Source organism: Actinia tenebrosa, unplaced genomic scaffold (assembly GCF_029948245.1).
Source record: "Actinia tenebrosa isolate PJP-AT-01 unplaced genomic scaffold, QUT_ActTen_1.0 PGA_scaffold1__47_contigs__length_23844297, whole genome shotgun sequence".
NCBI lineage: Eukaryota > Metazoa > Cnidaria > Anthozoa > Actiniaria > Actiniidae > Actinia > Actinia tenebrosa.
Window position 1 is genome coordinate 16,542,958 of NW_028292578.1, and position 21,368 is coordinate 16,564,325.

A 21,368-nucleotide genomic window follows, 5' to 3' on the forward strand; every position below is an offset into this window, starting at 1 on the left:
TGATTGACAAAAACTACAGTGGGGGTGGGGATGAGTCATCAATGTGATTCATGATCACGTTCATGGGTTAGCACACGCTCGGCCATATATTGGATTATAAAACAATAGAACCAGGCAGTAACACATTATTGTTTGACACTCAAAGGTTTGGCTTTCGGTTTGCGTGAACGAGTGAAAAGAGTTGACGTACCACAGGCAGCCCAGACAAGGTTTCTGTGTATATGAAGACTCGCGTCTCGGTAAATATACCCCGATATTCACTTCGCCTTAGGCGAATAATTGTTAATTGTCCTCGGTTCTGAAGTGAAGGCAATCAATGCTCACCTCCACACTGAGACAACTGGTTACCAACCCTACCCTGTTAGTCAACGGCTAATCTGAGAAATGTTTTTAAGCCAATCAGAATCGAGAAAAGTTGCAAAACTGAGGTGTCACTTTTCCTCTTGAACTATGGACTTCCAGGCCGCCAAATGAAAAGAATAAAGTTGCTAATAAGAGTTTGATAAACTGACATTTGAGTTTTATGTTTTTATTGCAATAGCGGGCACGCTCTTTTTATTTTCTCCTGGTCAATTTCACAGGCTTCATGACACCTTAGTTCTGCAATGAGGTCAAGATTTCTACGTCACTATTCCCACACGTAGCCCAAACTTGGTTTCTGTGGTGTCATGTTATAAGGAAATGTATGGGGATTCATCAAAAATTTCAATCATTGAAACGTGAAATAAAGCCTCGACATCATTTCTTTATAACATGACACCACAGAAACCAAGCTTGGGCTACCTGTGCTATTTCAGATTAAAAAACTGGTTATTAAAAAAAATCAAAGGAAAAAAATCGAAGGAGCATGCGTACTAAATCAGTTCCCCTGCTTTATTTTTTCATTGACACAAGTGATAATATTTAGAGTAACAAGAACTAATAAAATTTTAAACTTGTAAAAATGGAGTATTGAATTCAGTTACAGATTTACAGTACCACCTCTATTGATTTACAGTACAACCGCCCTTCGGTCAAGCGGCGGTTGATCGAGAGGTTGGCCGGCTAAATAGAGTTTTACTGTAATCACAAACACGACTTCGTGTGTTTGACCATTTTAATTATACAGCTTCTCATCAATCCCATATAGGTAACTGTTCAATTATTTTCTTAATTGGACAGGTCTTGTTGATATGGGATTAATTAGGCAGCTATATAATTAATAGGTAATGGGATTTCATGCTCCCCAATCAAGAAATAATTAGACTCGAAAAATTCCTCTGACTGCCAAATTGGACTCGGCCTACGGTCGTATTTCTTAATTGGACAGCATGGAGTCCTATTACATATACTAATTGACGGACGACAGTAATCAGTAATCTAAGACTAAACATGACTTGTGTTAACTATATCACTTATTAACTAACTGCCTGAAATACTCCAATAAGTGAGTTACTTGTGATCATTTTTCAAATATTATTATGTATACCCAAAACGTCTTTAATACACGCTAACATCTCTTGGGTGGCATCAATTAAACATTTACAAGGTATTGCGCAACTTTAAAGCAAAAATACGACGCCTGTATTAATCATGATTTATTACCCTCGGCGCGATCTAGTGTGTTGTGTTCGCGCGTGCGCATAGAGCTGTTTTCGTATGACTATGAAAAACTTAAGGCACAGAGCGCGCCTTTCCGTGACCGTATCAGGGACGTAACGCGCATGAAAACGCTCGAAACCCCGTTTCTTTCCAAACTCAGACGAAATCTGCTCTATGACTCAGCAATAATTATAAATGTGCGGAAGACTTAACTATATTCAGTTCATTCACCGATGCAATAATGCATTAAATATGACCCTTGTAAAGAACATGATAGCATTATCATATAAACTATGAGAAATAGTGGTGCTTAAATATGATAAGCAAATGTCATAATAAGTTATAATGACTCTCTGATAAAATATTACACCAGTTTCGAATTCGATGTATATCGCTGTTTTTAAAGACCACAGACTCGTTCGCACAAACGTAGCCTCGTTTATAAGTCATCCATTCACAGATCCTATTAAAAGTCTGTGGGATTTCAAAACATTGGTATTGTTGTTAAAGCTGCACATTCTTTGCATTACAGTTCTTTTCACAAATGATTTGCTCTTAAACAAGGCTAAGCCTGCGGAGATGAGACTTCGGTCATAAAACACAGCGGTATTTACCGAATGAGAAAAGGGACTATTCCAAAACCTTCCATTCTATTTAAAGATTTCTAAAACGTTTATACTACTAATACCACAATCCTTTTCGAATTCTTTTCTTGTACTTGAGCTCGTTTCAGAATCACAAGATAGTGTTGTTGATTAGGCCAACAAAAGGAGGGAAAGGATTCTGGCAGAAGTGGTATCAAGACCTTATAAAGGGGACGAAACATTTACATCCATTGTCTCTTTTTTACCCAAATGGGGTAAACTATAAATATAGAGTTAGTTATACTTTTAGTCTTTCCCAGGTTGAAAAAAAACTGGGTCGAGTTAGCTGTGCAGTGCATTGTGGGATTGCATTTGGTTGACATGGTTCCAAGATGGCGTCTATTTCGTCCTAAAACAGCCACACAATGCCAGCTCGACCTAATTCGTTCCTCAATCTGCGAATGGCTAATAATAGACTCCTTAAGCAATGAGCCGCTCATTTAGAGGACAAACCAAAGAATTTCAACTCTCATGCAAGACTGCAAACAAGTGCTGGTCATTGGACAATTGCCGGTAAAAATTACCTCTTTACCGGTAAATGATTCACCATGAGCAGGACACTATCTAAACAGCATCGCTCGCGTATTTACAGGTTAAATATGCCTCTGCCCTACTTGAAAAAACTTTTTTTGCGCCCTTGCTCATGAGAGTAATATGCTATTCTTTTTTTCCTCTCTGCGGTAGCTGCATTAATGGTTTTCACGGCCGCCATGTTGGAGGAATTTTTGTTATATCATTCAACATGGCGGCCGTGTCATTTGTTATTTCATTCCACCTTGGGAATGATTGAAAACCAGCAATTGAGACAACTCCCTGATTGAGATTATCCTACAAAGACTCTTATCACCCCTTGTACTAATTCCCAATCTGGGGGTCAAAACAAAAAAAATCCCTCCATTTGAGAATTGAAATCTTTTTTTGTTGTTAATATGTCCAATCGTTTTGATCCCCAGGTACGAATTATGTTGTATTTCGGCGGAGATCATCAGGTTTGATATCTCAAACACTAAGAACGTGAATCAAAAAATGAAACCTAAAACTACACGGTGTAGGGTGCGAGCATGCGTACATGCAATTCACTCTTACAGAGCGTACTCAGAGCCCTTATTTCTTACTGCGCATGCTCGACTCAATATTTCGACGAACATGCGCAGTACTGAAGAAATAAGGGCTCTGGGAACTTCATAAGATTGACTTCAAAGCACATTATCTTTATGTATTTAAATGTTACGGCACAATCAAGATTATGCTCAAGTGCATTGTATGTATATTTTCTGTGCTTAGTCGTACCTCTTAAAGTTGAAGTGTTCTTCTTGAGTGGTTGCCATGGCGACAACTGGAACCTTCTTATGCACATTTCATAATCCGCAACGCCATGAAAATTTTTTGGTAAGTTTACAATTAAATTTCTTCTCTACTCACGAATTCCTCAGCCTCTAAAATTTTTCTCCGCGTCATTTTGCTTACGTGTATCACTTTGGTAACAAGTCACTTTGTAAAAAGTTGCAATCAGCGGGCTCAAAATCAGCATTTGGTAGTATATCTGGTAGAAAGTAATTTTAGTATTTACTGAAAATATATTTATGAAATCGTGGAGTGAACTGGTTTGGAAAACATTGATGCTATTGTAAATTAGTGTTGTCGTCGTCGTCGTTGTTATAACTTATGACGTTAGAGTTATAATCTTACCAAGAATGTTTCATGGTGTTATCTATTCGCAATCTTTTCACAGTTTTGTACCTACTTAAATCAAATGTGCATAGAGAATCAAACATTGTTACGTTCATGGCTCGCTCAATCCGTCACAGTCGACGTTGATCTTCAAAAACACCGTGTCATCTTTGATGTAATTTCTTGACTCAATTTCTTCGTGTTTGGCAAACTTGGCGCCTCCGAAGCTAGCGTTTTTTTCCATCTTGGGTTTTCCAAGGAAAGGCTCGTTGTCTGGGCAGGGGTTTGGTTTGATGCTGAACTTGATGTGTTTTCTCTGTGAAACTTCTTCTGCCTGGTCCAGGAGGGTGAAGGTTACCCGATAATCAAATGGCCATTTCAGCAACGCATCAAAAGCACCTGGGGATCGAAACAAAATAGGATACTTGAATCTATGTGTCGAACCCTGAAAAAAACTTTGGGCTGATCATAGTGAGGACAAGTTTTTTTGTCAAACGTTTGACTAAAAGTCGTTCTTTTTTCCTATTTTGTTTGGCTACCTGTGGTATTGGACGGAATTTCCGCGCAAGAAACGCGTGTGCTTGCCTATCCAACCCTGGTACTCTCGTTACGCCACTGGAAGGTCAGTTCAAAGATCAAATTAGAATTTAGCTTGTAGGGTTTTGAGGTTGGAGCAGAACTGGAGAAAATGTAACCCCCCACCTCTCCCCCAAAAAGAGAGCAATGCAAATTCAGATCGGGGCATGCGCAACTGTAGCAGGCCTTCTCTCTTCTTGCATTTCCATTTTCCCCAGTCCCCATCGGCCGTTCTACACAAATGGCCCCCGCGTAAACTTACCCTTCAGCACGCTGACGAAGACTGACATGTGCGTTCCCTTGCCTTTACCATCACCGTTCAGACAGACAGACGCACACAGACGGTACCCATGCTTACTGGTGGTGAAGGTGGGGCTGAAGAGAGTGCTATTATTGCCAGCTTTTGCTTCTTTGAACTTCCTACAAAAAAGATACGCCAGTATATGATTACAATATTCCTTTTTCTTATTCGGTAAATACCGCTGTGTTTTATGACCGAAGACTCATCTGTATAGGCTTAGTCTCGTCTGAGAGCAAATCATTTGCCAAAGTCAACTGTAATGTAAAGGAGTGCGCAGCTTGAAAAATATCAATGCTTTGAAATCCCGTGGACTTTTAATGATATCATTCAATAGCTGACTTTAAAACGAGACTAAGCCTGTACGAATGAGTCTACGATTACAGTGATACCCGGCTCTCTTGAGCGGGTCTTGCCTAATAAAGCAGTTTTCGCACGACTGTGAAAAGCTCAGCGCCCACATAAGCGTGCCATGCCGTAACCGTGATGTTTTCCAGAATTTCTTTGGCGAATTTTTTCTCGCGCAATGTCTTTGGTCTGACAGTGCCGTGAAGTACCTATTAAGGGGTCGGCTTTTTACCTTGAATAATCCTCGATTCTCCAGATGAGTTGGCTGTGAGCGATCTTCTCCAAGTCCCCGATTCGTTGTTCCTGGGATTTCATCACCTTCTCGTGTTCTTCCAGTTTTAACTGATGCGAGTCGAGCATCATTTTGTTCTCCATCATCATCTTGTACACAATCTTAACGTGGTTTATTATCTCTGACTTGTTGTGCTTGGCCATTTTTTCTCGACTACACTGTGGAAACAAAACAAAACTTCATATTTTATGGATTTCCTGAAAGACGACCGGGAATCACTGGGGCGAGAGAGTTTCTGGAACCCAGGATAACTCAAAGATTGGAAGCGTGTCAGGTTTGGGGAAGAAAGAAAGCCTAGAAAGCCGGAGAAACTCAAATCAAGAGAGAGAAGAAACAAACTCTATTCACAAACTCTATTGACACCCAAAACAGAAAGCATAAAACACCCAATCAGAATAGACCCCCGGCAAGTGACGTCAATCCGGGTGTCCAAATGAAAAATGTTTACGTGAAAACGTTTTCAAATATCATGAGAAGAAAACTCTTTTGTTTGTACCCCCAGACAAGGAATTCGTTTTTGGGGTGTATACAGATATATTGGACTTACTAAAGCAAGAGTAAAAATACTAGATCTCCCAATCTCGTACCCAGAGCCTGCGTTTCTTCTGGCCTGCAGCGAAGAACGAGGGCTCTGGCATAATCCATTTTTTTAGACCAGGATTTCTTGGACTTCCGGTATAAGAGCGCATACGTTAAAAGACTTGCCGAAAATTAAAAAAATATGTTCCCGATTTCTAATTTTTATTTTGATCGGAAGTAAACACAGAACTCTGTTTGAAAGCATGATTTTCATTTATAATTTTTTTAAATTCCGGAAAACCTCCGGAAAATTGCGCATGAGTCAAAAATGGATTATGCCAGAGCCCTCGTTCTTATCCTACGCAACCGCTATTAGTGTCGTCATGCGATGCTCGTTCCCCTCGGCTTCGGTAGGAAACTAGAGATCTCATGCTTAAAATTAATCGTGTGCTTACCCTGTGTTCGCAGCCAAGAGCCTCAAATTCACACTTCAGTTTGGTCCTTGGGCAATCGACGTCGATGTGGTGATCAAGCTGAGGACGAAAGAAAAATTGATATTACATCAAAACCGACCAACAAAATGCAAAAGAGACCCAGACGGGAGCCATGAACAATCAACACATGAGAGATGACAGAACGAACCTCATTTCTTGGGAGAGTCAGCTTCTTATCACACTTGTTTGGACAAGGAAGTGGTAATTTTGGACATTCCTGTAAATGTTCCTGAAATGAATAGAAATCATTGTTGAGAAACTACGGAGATTTAACCAGCTGCAGTGGATTTCTTTCTAGTTCATTACTTTCTTTTACTAATTATCTATTTTCGTTTTTGCTTCCATTTATTATTATTTGATCTTTTTTTGCATCCATCTTTTGTTTGTTCCTTTCTCACTTTTCTATGCCTTTCTTTCTTTTGCCCCTTATTCATTCTTTCTTTCTTTCATTTCTTCACGCTCTTTTTTTTTCTTTTTTTCGTTCATTTTTTCCTTCTCTCTTTACTTCCTTTTCTCTTTCCTTCCTTCCTTTTTACTCTTTCTCTCTTTCCTTTTTTCATTTATTTATTTCCTCCTTTACTCTCTTTCTTTCTTTCTTAGTTATGCTTAAAACACTTCCTTTTTTTCTCTTTCCTTCCTTCCTTTTTTCTCTTTCTCTCTCTCACTCTTTTTTCATTCATTTATTTATCCATTTATCTCTCTTTCTCATTCTTAATTATGCTAAAAACATTCAAAAAAGATTCCCAAATAGAAATGTTAGTGGAAATATTAATAATTTACCTTCTTGTCTTCCCTGAGGTGTCTATCATCACAGTAAGGACACGTGACAATTTCCTTGGGACAATCCTTTTCCATGTGTTTCTTTTCGAAACGCCTCTGAAATTTGGCGCCACAGTCATTGACACACATCCTTTCACCATACGAGCAGATTTCTTTCCAGTGTTGCTGTTTGAAGACATAGACGATATCAGTTATACAGTATATAGAATTATCATTATCATCATAAGATTTGAAGCTTTTAACTTTATCGATACTGTCAAGACGTGAATCTTGGGAACGGCAACTTGACTCAAAATTGAATACTAGTTCTTTTTAATCTATAATTTCAATGATCTTATTGATCTTATCAACTTAAATAGTCGCTGCTTAGATGAACTTTGTAGGAAATATTTCTTTATAATTGAATTAATTATTGTACGAATAGTACGAATAATAGGCGTATAATATAACTGAAATGCTTTAACTCTAAACAATGTTCATTTTACTGTCGTTCTTGCTTGTCCTTTCTCGTGTTATTCCGTATTTCTCTCTTCTTCTTGTGCCTTGTTCCAAACTGGTCTTTCTCTGTTGTTTCTGGTCCTTCTCTGCTGTTTTAGTCGATCTTTCTCTGCTGTTTTGTTCCTTCGCTGCTCTAGTCTTCACCTCTCAAGTCAAGTGCTTTCTTCTCTCTCTTAATTTGACTTACTTATATTTATAGTATAGACTATTCTTTCATTTGGTGATGTAACTTTTTCACCAATGCTTTGTCTTATAGTTGATCCCTCTTACGTAACTTCGTTTTAATCATAATCCCATGGCTATTCTCTATTGAATACAGAAGCCCGGAGAACCCGGAGAACCCGGAAAAACCCCCTTGAATCAAGGGAGAGACGTTAGAGACACTAGAGGCACTAGACATTATAGGCAATTGTACTACTACTGCTATGCCATCCACCTTGATTTTTATGATGCACTATACTGACTCGCATTTCAACCCTGGGGTATTAGGTTCGATTCTTCATCTCCTCAATCCAATTGTTGGGGGCTGGGTACCCTCAAGGGGTTTTCTCTGGATTCTTTGCTTTTCCTCCATCAACAAAAGCAAACCCGATTAATTCTAGTTCCTTCTTTGAGCCGTGCTCGGATTTGTATCAGCCCAAGCCTAAAGGCAAGGTTTTTTTCATGGTTCAATAAAATTGAAGGAATTTAATATTTCATATTAAATTAGATATACTTAATATATTATATTTAATTTAATATCCTCATTATTATTAGTAATAAAAAATAATGATGATTAATAATAACTGTTTGCCAACCTGGAACTCCTCGACTGGTCCTTCCCATTTGCAGCCCCAATCTCCATAGTATTTGCACCTCACCTCCAGGGCTTTAACTTCATCGTTGAAGGCTGTGTCATCTTCCTATTAAATAGATTTATAAACACAGAAAATATGAATATGATGCTCCTAAAGATCTAGTTTTCATTTCACAAAAAAATCTTGGACGTAAGCCTAACAGGAAAAACTAACACGTCCTTTTTTCACGAGGGTAGCACTTAATAACCAATGGCTAACAAACCTGTGGCCCAACTTTGGAAGTTGACTATATATTTCTTAGATTTAGCAATTTTTTTTATTTCTCCTACCAGCAAGTTACATCACACTTTTTCTCGTTGTGTCATTTCTTTTGTATTTCAATATTTAAAAAGTACATTGGCTTCGTTTGTGACTTGCTATTTCCCAAAGAGAATTGCTGAGAAGTGAAAATCCTATCCCAGACTTTTGGCAAAAGAAACTTCAAAGAGCATTCGTAAGATTTCTCATAGTATATAACTTATGTTCCAAATATTTAACTTAGATGATTTTCTAAGTATTTGAATTTTTGAAATTTTTGGCCGCTATTCAGTATTATACGTAATTTATTCAAAAATAGCATTGAATAAAATGAGAAAAAACTGTCAAAGATAATTGTATACCTGTCGTTATTCTTGTCAGTATTCAGCTAAGTCGAATTCATTTAATTATTTATTTTAATGGAACAATTTAGTATTTTTTTCTTGGGGAATTAAAGAGAAATTGAAGTGAAAGCATGGCTGAGTTCCCATTAAAACAAGTTGGTTAGAATCACTCACTTGTCTTCAACACCAAATGAAGAATAGAGAAAACACAGAGGTGTACATATATACTTACTGCTGGTACAGGCTCCATTTGCAAGTTGTCGGTTGGACATCTTTTCTCCGAACTGAAAATGGGAGTAATGGTTGCACAATTATTCAGTATTTTAAAACGGTTTCTCGGGTGTGATTAGTTGTTTAGTAGAAGCGATAATAATACTGCTGCATGATGGTTATAAATTAAATACGTACAATGGAAGTATGTGAACTGAATAATATTATAACCTATAATGATGATACTAATGAAGAGGAGGAGGAGGAGGAGGAGAAGAAGAAGAAAACAAAAACAAGAAGAAGAAAAAGAAGGAGATAGAAAAGAACGAGAACGAAGAGAATGAGAAGGACATGACTAAAAAAATTATAACATCGTTATTATCATTATTATCATAATTTATAATATATAGTAATAATATTTATTATCGAAATAACAGATAGAGAGTTTCAAGAAATGAAAACCGAAAGTACCCTGCATTTAGTCCGATTTTTACCGTGGTTGCAGTTTTCGACACAAGAAAACATACTGCTTTATCCGCAAGGTATATATGACGTAACTTGCAATCCCTAATCTTTCCAATTGTTCAAATTATTCGAATATTGAAACTGAAATCGCAAACTATACCTTCAAAACCAGTTATCAAGATCGACAAATTTGTATGAAGCTCATGCAACTCTAGCTTTATACCAATTTCCACGAATCTTCAATCAAAATAACATGCAAACGAAAAGTTATGAAAATGATAATGTATACGGTCGGATACTCACAAGTTTTTTTTCTTCAGAAAAGCTATTCCGTTGTCAAAAACTATGAAAACTAGAAAAGTTAGATTTATTATCGTAAATTGGAAAGAAAAAATGAATCAAAATCTCGTGGAAATAAAAACATAACGACTGAATCATTAAATTATTTTTCGCTAATTTTTACTTCAATTTAGGATAATACTAAAACACACTGAAAAACGGCTTGTATTTCTCAGCTCGGAAGACACTGGTCTATTCACCATCCATTTGTTTCATTATATTCACTAAATTTTCAATTGTAAAATTTGTAGTTTTTTCAACCACGAGACAAAATAACTGATGGCCTAATAAACTATGAAAATGATTCCATCTACGAAGACCGGCCGTAAGTCAGATCAAAAGTGTTAAATAATAAAAAGAATGCGAGCTAACCGACTGGTATAATTATTGCTTACCTCAATAATAGTTCCTTATAGCAGGGATAACAGACTCTGTGGCCGCAAGGTTTAATCTGTACTGCATAGCGGAGAAGCTCATTACATTTTGGGCAAATATATTTAGCTTGAGCTGGGAATAAAAGGTCGTTTTTTGTTGGGTAATGCTCGGCTTGGCTGCTTCGAGAGCGAGTGCTTCCAGTTGGGCTCGGAGCTCCTCCAGTCATTGTGTTCTGAAAAAAAACCCAGGAGAAAAGGCTTACATTTTGAGCAAGAGTCGAAAGAATTTTCTTGTATGTCCCACGTTTCTGTTTTAAAAGGATAGCTGTGTTTTTCTCTCTCTCGAGGGATTCAGTCAAAGTGGACGGCTGTGTTTGGAGATGGCTTTATCATAGCGCCCAGTGGTTGCTAACCTTTTTGATGCATTATACGGATTGATGTGCAAGCCATCAATAATACGATTGCGTATTTCGTGTTTTTTAAAATATATTCAAAGCGCGTATTGGATATCTCTTACAGCTGCGAGTGCTTTTTCGACCAATCATTTCACGCCTATCTAAGCTCCAACAGAAACGTTTCTAAGTACCATATATCTATGCCATTCACTAATAATATTTCCCTACAACCTAAAAAAGTATCTACCTAAATTGTTGGGAAGAATGACTTCATAAAACAAAGATCGAGTTTAGCACCGCGAAGAGTTTAGAATACACAAGGTTTTCAAAGGCGAACATGAGTTGTCATAGCGACGCTTTTATTTTTCCCGAACTTGTAATTAGAAGTCGAATTTGAAAGTCAAATGTTGACTACCATAGCACCTGCCCAAACACGTAGCTACGAAGCTCTTCTTCCTTTCATTTGGTTGACAACCTCCTTGACGTTTCACTAACAATCGCGAATATCAGACAGTATAACCAAGAGAATGATGCATAGAACAAGAAATGGAAACTGATGATTTGAAAGAGCGGGAAAACGTCTAAAAGACTTTTAAAACGATGCTTCTTCAGCTTTAGCAGTTTGGTTCTAATGAACTTAATAAATAATTTATAGTCCAGTCGGAAACAAAGATCAAAAATTTAGAAAACTTATTTTCGTTTGAGAATCCATTTTTTTTTTTTAATTTTATAGGATCAAATGTGAACTTCCAGCGATGGGACTGACATAAAAAATCAGTAGAAAATTCATGGATTTGAGCAATCACAACTATAACTTGGGTTATTAGCTTTGAAGAAATTATCTTAATCAGATCTAGAAGTTGCATAAGCTATAATAGCATTAACCAAATTACTAACGCCGACACAGCCTTTTTAGTTGTCGTGGCGATCTTAGAACAAAGTATAGGGAAAGCTACGCTCGCTTGGCTATTGATTCAAAACTATTGTATTTCACCATTGCCAATGTTAAGCTTCCGGTACCTTTATAAACTCTAATTTACAGCAGTGTATATTGCCCGATAGCTTTATCGCGACTCTATCAATTAGAGAGTGCTAATGAAAATAGTAGTAAATTAAAATGAATAAAAAAATTATTTGTTGGTGTTTTTCTTTTACGCTAGAGTTGGTGTTATGATAACCAATGAAAGGGTTTTGAATTACCAAATACTATACAATCGCTTGATAATGACTATCGTGATATCAATTCACATAAAAAACTATCGTAAATAATCAAAGTACTATTAACTGACCTCATTATTGCTATTATCTAGGACGTTTTTTGGTATAAATAATAATATGGCTATATATTACCTACTCACTCTAATTACTACCAACACCTTGAAAAGTAAAGTTATAACTTTTATCACCCACTACCAACTATATGTACTGAAAAACTACACATGACCATATATTACCTACTCACTCTAATTACTACCCACATCAACAATACAACTACTACGAGTAAGAAGAATTAGAACTATTATCATCCACTACCAACTATATGTGATCATACATTAAATATCCACCCGTTCGAATTGCCGCACCTATATTATAATCAAGTATACTGCTATCACATAACAGAATAATTATAACTTTTATCACCCACTATCAACTACTTAATCATCAACTAAAACTACTGCTAAACTAACATAATCTTTATTAACATCATTTTATCATATCACTTGCTAATATCGTAATCATTCACTTCATTACCCATCAACAACCAACATTTCTAGCCTATTTGTTAGGTAATTCTAGAAAGCAAAAGCCTTGAAAAGGGGTCCCAGAACACTTCCCTGGGTACACCCCAGTCGATAAACAGAAAATATCTTCATTCTCTACTTTCACATCCTCATAATACTTTGCGTCTTTGGGGGGTAACCAGAGGGTAAAACCCCACTCAGACAATGTTGACCAAAAATAAAATGAAGAAGTTAAAAACAGAAAAAGATAGAAGCTTGAAGACGTTTAAGGTAAATTTTTCGTAAGTCAATACATTTTCTGTAAGACCAAAACTCTTGACGATCTGTACACGCAAAAATAATTTGGAATAAACTGATAATCAGTATTGTACAGATAAAAGCAGGTATAGTATAAATTCAATTAAGAAACCTTTCAATTTGGGACAGTTTTTAGATTGTTTACCCATCCAAAGACGCAAGGCATTATGAGGATGAGAGAGTAGAGAATCAATATCTTTCTTTTCCTAGGGTATTTCTCCACCTATCGATAAGTTAACTATTTCCATTCAAGGTTATCTTTCAATAAAGACTTTAAAAAGCGCTGCTAGAAGTTTGAAAACTTTAGATTATTCTCGAAAAATAGCAAACATTTCACTGCTCGTCTCGAGCATAATTTCAATCTTCATGCTTACGATAAAAGCTTTTCTTAGATTAACATACGTAAGTATCAAAGTAGCCGCTTTGTTCTGAACAACCTAGGCTTCAGTGAAGTCAGCTACCCGGGAAATTGACTACCTTGTAACTAAGGTAACGCAATGTTGCTTATAGTAATAAAAAAAAAAAAAAAAAAAAAAAGAAAATCAAATTGTTAAGAAATCGCGTGTTCATAATAATTTGATATGTCATTACTAATTCCCCCAATTCCTATTCACTTTTTAATTCATTCATTTTTTCAGACTAGTTACCGATTCTTTGAATAAAATAATCAAATGTTTATTTTTCAATGGATTTTTAAGCTATAAAGCGTAGAAATGTGAAGAGTTAAGACAATATGATATTTAATTTTGTGAGAATAACTTCCGCTTCATGGAAACTACTTGCTTTTCGTGTTTGTTTAGCAAGAACAGAAAAGTTAGAGATCTTTGGATTGGTCAAACAAATGACGTGCAGATCTATAACCGGTAATCATTACAAAAATCATGATTGCCTTCATTAGTGACGTGTTTGACTCTGAATCGCGTGATTAGGGGGGATGTCACGAAATTTGGTATATATATAGACAAGAAAATGACGAAAATAAGGCAGCAAAGAATAAGAATTATAAAATGGGAATATTATAGCGTCAATTATTTGAAAAAAGCTGTCATGAATGATAAACAATGTGATTAGTATAACTAAAAATTTTGCGCCATGACGCAGGATTTTGTCTCGATTAAGAATTGAAGACAATTGAAATTTTATGTGTACGGATATTAATGGAAGAGAAAATCAATAATGGATCGAATTTACCGACCAACTATGACAACAGTAAATTGAAAGGGCTGCTTTCGATATCAGACTAAGGCCCCGTACACAAGTATCCGCAAATTTTTGTATCCGCAATTTCTTTTTTACGGATACGGGTTGCGTCCACAAATTTTTGTGTTCGTATCGCCAAATTTTACGAAAACGGATACGTGTGGACGGTGAAAACGATTCGAATACGCTTCGTGTGGACGCAAACATTTTCGTATCCGCAAAAAATAATTTGCGGATACAAAAATTTCCGGATACGTGTGGACGGGGCCTAAACTCGACTTGACTTGACTAAACTGTTGGTTTTATTTACATTTAAATAAAAGTGTTTCTCTATCTTTGAGCTAAATGTTTTTTTTTTGTTATTGTCAGTAGGGTGTTGGTGCGAGGGTCCAGGATTCCTTTTGATATCAGAGGCAATATTAGCCACTGACTTTAATAAACTATTGTTTTCATTTACATTTAAATAAAGATGTCTATCTATTTATCTAGCTAGATCATCATCCGATTCACGATGGTGTAATCCAATATGCAACGGGCTAGCAACTGAAAATGAATTACTGGAGAACTATTGAACCGACCTTTGGACTACTTACGAACCGACCAACATAAGCAACATCTAATCGAACTGATATCCTAATAGTTATAGACCCACCGACCATTTAGTAACTAACTGATAATAACTATGTGATGATAATTGATAGTTTAGTAAGGGTGCGCAGTAGGTCGGTGCGCAGGGCGTCAGTGTCCAATAGGCCAGTGCGTCAGTGCGCAGTAGGTCAGTGATTAGTTGTAGAGTGGGTCAGGGTGCAATGTCTATCCTTAATTCGTGACCATCTAATATTAATAAGGTCTAATTACAAAAGTTCAAAAGTTATCCATAAATATTTGACAAATTCCTATCACGGCTCCTCTTTTTATGTAAAATTCGTTTTTTCATTGAAGTAGAAGATACCCGAGGCTATTACAGAAAACAGGAATGACAAACTAAAATCAACAAACAAACAGACAGACAGACAGACGAACGAACCAAACTATGCGACAAAAAAATATAAAAATAACAAAATTGAAGCCCAAACCTTTCGTTTTCAATTCAATTTCTTTTCTTCTTCCTTTTCCCATTTTTTCGTTTTTAATCCTAACTGGAAACGAATATAATTCATTGGTTTGATTCCACAAGCTTACCCTATCCTTTATAAATTTACTTGCTAAAGATCAAAAGTATCGTTAACGCTGTCTTTGTAAACGACTTTCACGACAAAGCAGAAAAGAAGAAGGATAGAAGCAAGCTGATTTTTCGTTCTTTAGGAGCCTTACCTCAAGTTTTTGAGCCGCTCTTATCTGCTTCGCAAAATACTCCGGCCTCATATTTCTTCTTCTTTGAAGCATAAATTTGCCTTATTATCGTTCGAAGTTCCCTTCAGCCTAAAATAAACCGTTCCCAACAAGACCGCTAAATGACTAAGCGCTTTTGAACATCAACAAAACCATCTTGCTTCTTTCAAGTATTAAAAATAGCGCACGAAAGTTAATAACGGAAACAATTACTTTATCATATAAGTTAAACCCTTAAATGTCATTATTTTTTCGGTCGTTTAATTTCTCAGTATTTATTGAAGCTGTCGGGTCAATGCTTTGACTAAAAGTCTAATACGGGATAGAAAGCTACTTTAATAGCAAAATGATCTAATTTCGTAGAGATAAATTACAAAACCTTCAAAGATGTCGTATGTTATGCCCAGACAGTCTTGGAAATACGAGTAGAAACGCTGAGCTTAGTGGCTTGTTTTGTCGATAAATAATTTAGAAGTAAATGATCCTTAGATAGTCCTCGTAGAGCTGTCCCATTAAGGCTGTCAAAAGTATTTGGTAATTGACAGCTTTTAAAGGAATTAATCTTATAAAGTGCAATCTATTAAGTTGATGGAATTTGAGTGAAAAATGACATAAACTGACTTCCAAAAGTGCATGGTTATTTTATTTTTAGGAAAAAAAGAGGAGATGAAAAAGGAAAAAAGGGGAAAGAATGACAAAAAGAAGAAAAGGGAAAACGTCTCAGTTTTCTTTATTCCTTCCCAATGTGCATTCAGACCCCCATGTCTCCAGTCTAGATTGAAAAAAAGCAAAAAAAAAGCAAAAAAAAAACAAAAACCCAGAAAACAAATAAATAACACAGAAACAAACAAACAAAACAGAAACAAATTAACAAACAAACTTAAAAATCAAAACTAAGAAACAAACAAACAAACCAACTAAATAAATATATACATAACTAAATAACGGGGTCTTCAACAGGACGTTTGCATGATGGCGTTATGACTCCCACTACCACAATGCTTCGCGAATTTTCTTTCTTATTTAAATTTGTATTCCCTCATGAGTATAGTAAGACAATATGGTGCTGATTAACTGAACAAAAGAAAGTGTGCAATTAGTCTGGTAGTAGAGGTCAATGACGCCATCATGCAAACGTCCTATTGGCTAGAGCATTACATGACAAGCCTCTCCCAAAAATAAACGGCAAAATTTGGTTGATCAATTTCGATCCATGTCACTAGCTGTTTTATCGAACTACTACGAAATTGTTTCATTTTTAAAAAAAAGAAAACTTAAGTTGGATTTCACGAAGTTTCGCCGTAAGAAAAAAAAAAAAAAAAAAAAAAAAAAAAAAGAAAAGAAACAAAAGAAGCGCCAAAGGAGTTTATTCGTAATAAAAGCCATAAATGACTTCGCTTTGTTATGGAAAAACTACATTTCGGAAATATAAATTATCAAAGGAAAAATATAAAAGAAAACAAAGCAAATGGAAGATAAAAGAAGGGAAAAACTTGAAGAAAAAAACAAGAATAATCATTTACTAAAAACTTAACGAAGCCAAGGGAATTTCACAATAATACTTCGTTTCCACCCACGCTTCGTCCTCGTTATTTATTAATAAAATCTCTAAAAATACATCGGTAAATCATTCCTAAAAAAAGTATTTTCTTAAAATTCAAGTTCTTTTCAGGTACAAGTATGAAATGATGACTTGTTTTGAACTACAGTCATATGAACATATTTTTCGAAGGTTTGAAGCAGTGATTTATATATGTTTTGGATTTATCGTTTCCCACGTTTGGATGTCCCTTTTTACGATTTTTGGGATTAAAAAAGCACATTTTTAATACTGTAATCGACTTAAATGCATTAGGAAAATCCCTTTTTCTCTTTAAATTTCGAAAAGAGAGGGAAGGTGGGTTACCTCAATCGGATGACCGAGTTTCCAGAACTTTCCAATCGGAATGACACATTACCATTTGTGTTCCAACTGGAATTTCCAGTTTTTCCGATAACACGGTAAATCCTCCAGAAGCCAGAAAACTACAAACTAATAATATTAATAGAATGTTTCATAGTGAAAGTGTACAAAATCGTGCAGTCAGGTAGTTACTCGTGGTCTGTTGCAGCTGTACAACACGTATACATTGAAATAGGTAAAAAAAATTGACAAAAAGAAGAAAAAATAAACTTGGACAATTTCAGTCAACTTTCGACAAGAATCAAGCCAGGTTTTGTCTTTCCACTCTAGTCGTATTTTATTTTAAGTGCTCAAAATGTTTATTAGAGGGTTTACCTCATGAATAGATTGTTGTTCGTGGTCGTCAGGTTCTTGTTTGTTGACGTTTTCTGTCGATGTGTCGCTCTGATGAATTGAATAGAAAAGAATGTTCTAGAAACGAGAGGGAAGATATTTCCTCTTACGGTTTCCTCAGTAGGACTCAACGTGTCATTTAAGTTAAATTTTTAAAGTAAAGAATTTCCTTCAAAACGTTTTCGTAGATAAAACAAAATTTCTACCCTACAAGTTTGGAAGTATTTGATTTTGAAGTTTGTTTACAAGATGTAATGAATCAGAGGTAGCGTAGACATAATACACTCGCCTCTTTTCTCTGGGTGAGCAAAGCTTGATTTGAGGATTTTTCTCCGGATTCTCCGGTATTCCTCCCTTAACTAAATAGACCTTTTCGGCTTTGGCGAAAAGAGTATCATTTCTTTGTTTAACGGTTGCGCAAGAAAAGACACATTAATATGGATACAACTCAAACAAAGAATATTTTTCTAACTGAAGAAGATGATTACGCCCATGCCGAAAAGGTCTTTTATAAAGTTAGTGTTTTGCTCATTCTTTAGGGAAAAAGTCCCAGAATATTCTAGAAGATCATAAGCAATTCCAATTCAGACAGCATGAGAGATAAAAATAATCAAAATATTTCACAATCAGGGTAATATGTGGATTCAGTAATGCATGAACGAAGGGAATTTTCGATGCCGTAAAAGCAAGAAAATACCTTTCCTTAAAAGCACTAAAAAATATATACGCCAAAAGTGAAATAGGAGTAAATCTTTCCACGAAAGCCTGAGAATAGAACCACCTTGTACAAATAAATAAACAAGCGAAATCATCTTTCTATCTTATACTTTCTTTCATTCTTTCTTTTTTTCCGCGAAAAGTTTTTAAAGAACAGGAAAAAACCACGGGTCAAGTGCAATACGTACAAACATTTTTACCCGATAGATCGCTGCGGGAGTCAAAATGTAAGCAAAGAGTTATTATTTCTTTTTTTAAGCTTATGTCAGAACTTTGATATTTGAAAGTTGATGTCAAAATTGGGATACTAGGTCGCTGGAAGCAGGATATAGAATGGACAACCGTTTTCTCCAAAATTCACCGTTGAAAATGCGAGTCTCCCTCTGAAGGACCACCAGGAACCCTTCCTCTACGATTTCGTTTAGGTTCGCAATATGCATTCAAAGTTAATTTTGAACATGCGTCATTGAGATAAAGGAAGTTCATGATTCTTAAAATATGCTAATTTAGCTTAAATCTTCAGAAATATCGAAAATAATACCTAAAACTTAAACGGCCTAAAGCTAAGATTGCAATTCTCAAGTAAGACCGGGAAGCAAATAACGAAACAATATCAAAACCATTTAAAAGTCAAGGAGTTTGACGCATTTTGTAAATTTTTTTTTCGAATTCCGATAAATTGAAATTTAGCGAAGTACCCCATCTGAGATCACTAAAAACGAGGTAAAAAGCTTACGAAATGAGAAAATTACGAAAACCATATCTGAATTTTCGGAAATAACAAAAGTAGTACATTTTTTGGAGTTGGAAATTTTGAAATAGAACTAATTAGAACTTGGAAAACTATAACTAAAAACTAAAGAAAAAAGACAGAAACGGAAATTGAAATTTCTTTTAAAATATTGTCTGTTTTTTAAATGTTTATGCGGATAATGTGTAGGGGGAAATCAATAAAAAAGTACAGAATTCCTCAAATTTTGACTTGAGCTGACTCATTATTTATAGTTACGGGATCAGTGAATAATTATGAAGCGAATGCCTAGGTGAATCGAAAGTTTTTTGACGGATGTTGCTCACCTCATGTTCGCTCTTTGGAGTATTCCTACAGCTGTCTTGTTTCTCTGCATTCACGTTCGAGTCGATGTCGACCATGTTGATGAACTTAAGAGAGTAAAATGAATCTTTTTTTGAGAAGAATTATCATACGAATATCCTGTAAACATCAACAGTTATGATGGACGGAAGGTGAGATAATCAACTTTCTAGTGTTTTACATCGAGGCACCTGCCCACCGGGATTGACCAATCAGAACGCTCTATCAAGACACAACCTCACCTGCTTATGACGTAGAACCACCGACAGCCAATCACAAACCTGGGGAGCATACAGAAGTGAGTTGTTTAAAATGACTTTGGTTGGCAAGCAAGATAAACAAATTCTGTACTTACCTGACTCCTGTGAAAAGACTCTCAGTCGATTTATCACTGATCTGCTTTCGCAGGTCTCTTGAGAAATGAATACTCTCTTGTGGGAGCTTAATTATCAGCGCCAGTGATACGTTGCTACGATCAAAATCCACTATTTTCCTTAGATACCAAAATATTCATCCTAATCCTTCTCATTTTCCCTAAACCAGGCAAATCTAACATCAATATCGAAATTTCTAGAAAACATTAAAATTTATCCAATCAGTTTCCTCGAGCTGCGAAGAGAAGGATAACGAAATTGAAACCAACGGCAAAGAATCCGAAATATATTATGAGTCTCGATAACTAGCATGTTTAAATTAAGATATTGCATATATACTTCCTATTTCGATAAGTGTTTTGGAGGAATAACAATTAAAGAAGACTATAATTTTCTTAGGTATCTATTTTCCAAAACTCAGGATAAAAACGTTAAGATTTAAAAAGAAAAATTAATAATGAGAAAGATGCATTAAAAAACAAAGTTTTATTATACTTTATCGGTACTAACAGAATTCAAGCGGTAGATAAGTATATATATTATTACCAAAGCTGTTTTCCTAATATTAGAACAGATGATCACTAAGAAAAAGTAATTGCGACTAACCGACAGAGTTAGGCAAAAATATTTTCGCTCATTTTATTGGACATTACTGTAATGATATCAGTTCACATCGAAATACTTTATCGAAACAATATAGAATCAATATCCCAAAGCGATAAAGTCTGCAGATTAACACCTTAGATAAAGCCTTCATTTGAATGTTTCTTTAACTTTGGTATATATTTGTAAATAATTTACAAAGTTTTATGTGTGGTGAGTGAATGTGCATGAGAGAAGGGGAAAAAGAGAGAGTGTGTGTGTGAATACGTGTAAGTGAACACAATGGGCTCGTCAAGGCAAAGGTTGAAGCGAAAAAACTAAATTGGTTGTCGAGTTTATTTTAAAAATTTATGAGTAGGGGAAAGCATTGAATTACTCTTAATATATAGCTGACGCTTAAATTTATTCGACGAAGTTATTAGAAAAAAGTTCCAATTACAGCTAAAAATATATTTACACGAAATTTCAATTCGTAAACGAAAAAATATATATATTACTTCCAATTACATAAATTTGCGGTCCTTGAAGGCTGAAGCGTCCGGCACCGTGTTTCGCAGCACGTCAGCACACGCAACCGACATACCATGGCACGGAAATGGCTTCCGATTGATTGTGGATTCAACCACTCATCCACTCATCCAATGAAAATTAAGCATGAAGGCAGGAATATGGCCACTTAGAACATCTAATTCTTCTCATAATTGATTTTTTTTAAATGTATATTTACCCCACACATGCGCAAAATACTTAGTTACCATGACTACATGTAAACATAAAAATAAAAAATAAAAA

The 21,368-nt window shown here is 35.7% G+C and overlaps 1 protein-coding gene across 5 annotated transcripts; it reads right to left on the reverse strand.

Moving 5' to 3' along the window:
• Nucleotides 1-859: 859 nt before the first annotated feature.
• LOC116286986 (TNF receptor-associated factor 4) lies at nucleotides 860-20,159 on the reverse strand. Of its 5 annotated transcripts, XM_031693591.2 has the most exons (12): nucleotides 19,842-20,159; nucleotides 19,584-19,667; nucleotides 17,772-17,840; nucleotides 10,549-10,760; nucleotides 9,372-9,423; nucleotides 8,499-8,603; nucleotides 7,204-7,368; nucleotides 6,572-6,652; nucleotides 6,385-6,462; nucleotides 5,351-5,568; nucleotides 4,735-4,892; nucleotides 860-4,295 (listed from the first exon to the last, which is right to left on the reverse strand). In XM_031693591.2, exons 2-12 carry the CDS (start codon nucleotides 19,656-19,658, stop codon nucleotides 4,009-4,011), a joined length of 1,500 nt encoding a protein of 499 aa, XP_031549451.1. In that variant the 5' UTR covers nucleotides 19,659-19,667; nucleotides 19,842-20,159; the 3' UTR covers nucleotides 860-4,008. The 5 variants fall into 5 exon arrangements, with proteins under 5 accessions (XP_031549451.1, XP_031549453.1, XP_031549452.1 ...); XM_031693593.2 differs by lacking the exon at nucleotides 17,772-17,840; XM_031693592.2 differs by lacking the exons at nucleotides 17,772-17,840; nucleotides 19,842-20,159 and having other exon boundaries at nucleotides 19,584-19,749.
• Nucleotides 20,160-21,368: the final 1,209 nt, after the last annotated feature.

Coding starts and splice junctions, on each gene's coding strand:
- LOC116286986 (XM_031693591.2), bottom strand. CDS start 19,658: ATGGTCGACATCGACTCGAACGTGAATGCAGAGAAACAAGACAGCTGT. Junction 17,841..19,583: donor CTCCAAAGAGCGAACATGAG/GTGAGCAACATC, acceptor TCAATTCATCAG/AGCGACACATCGACAGAAAA. Junction 6,653..7,203: donor ACCTCAGGGAAGACAAGAAG/GTAAATTATTAA, acceptor TATTCATTTCAG/GAACATTTACAGGAATGTCC.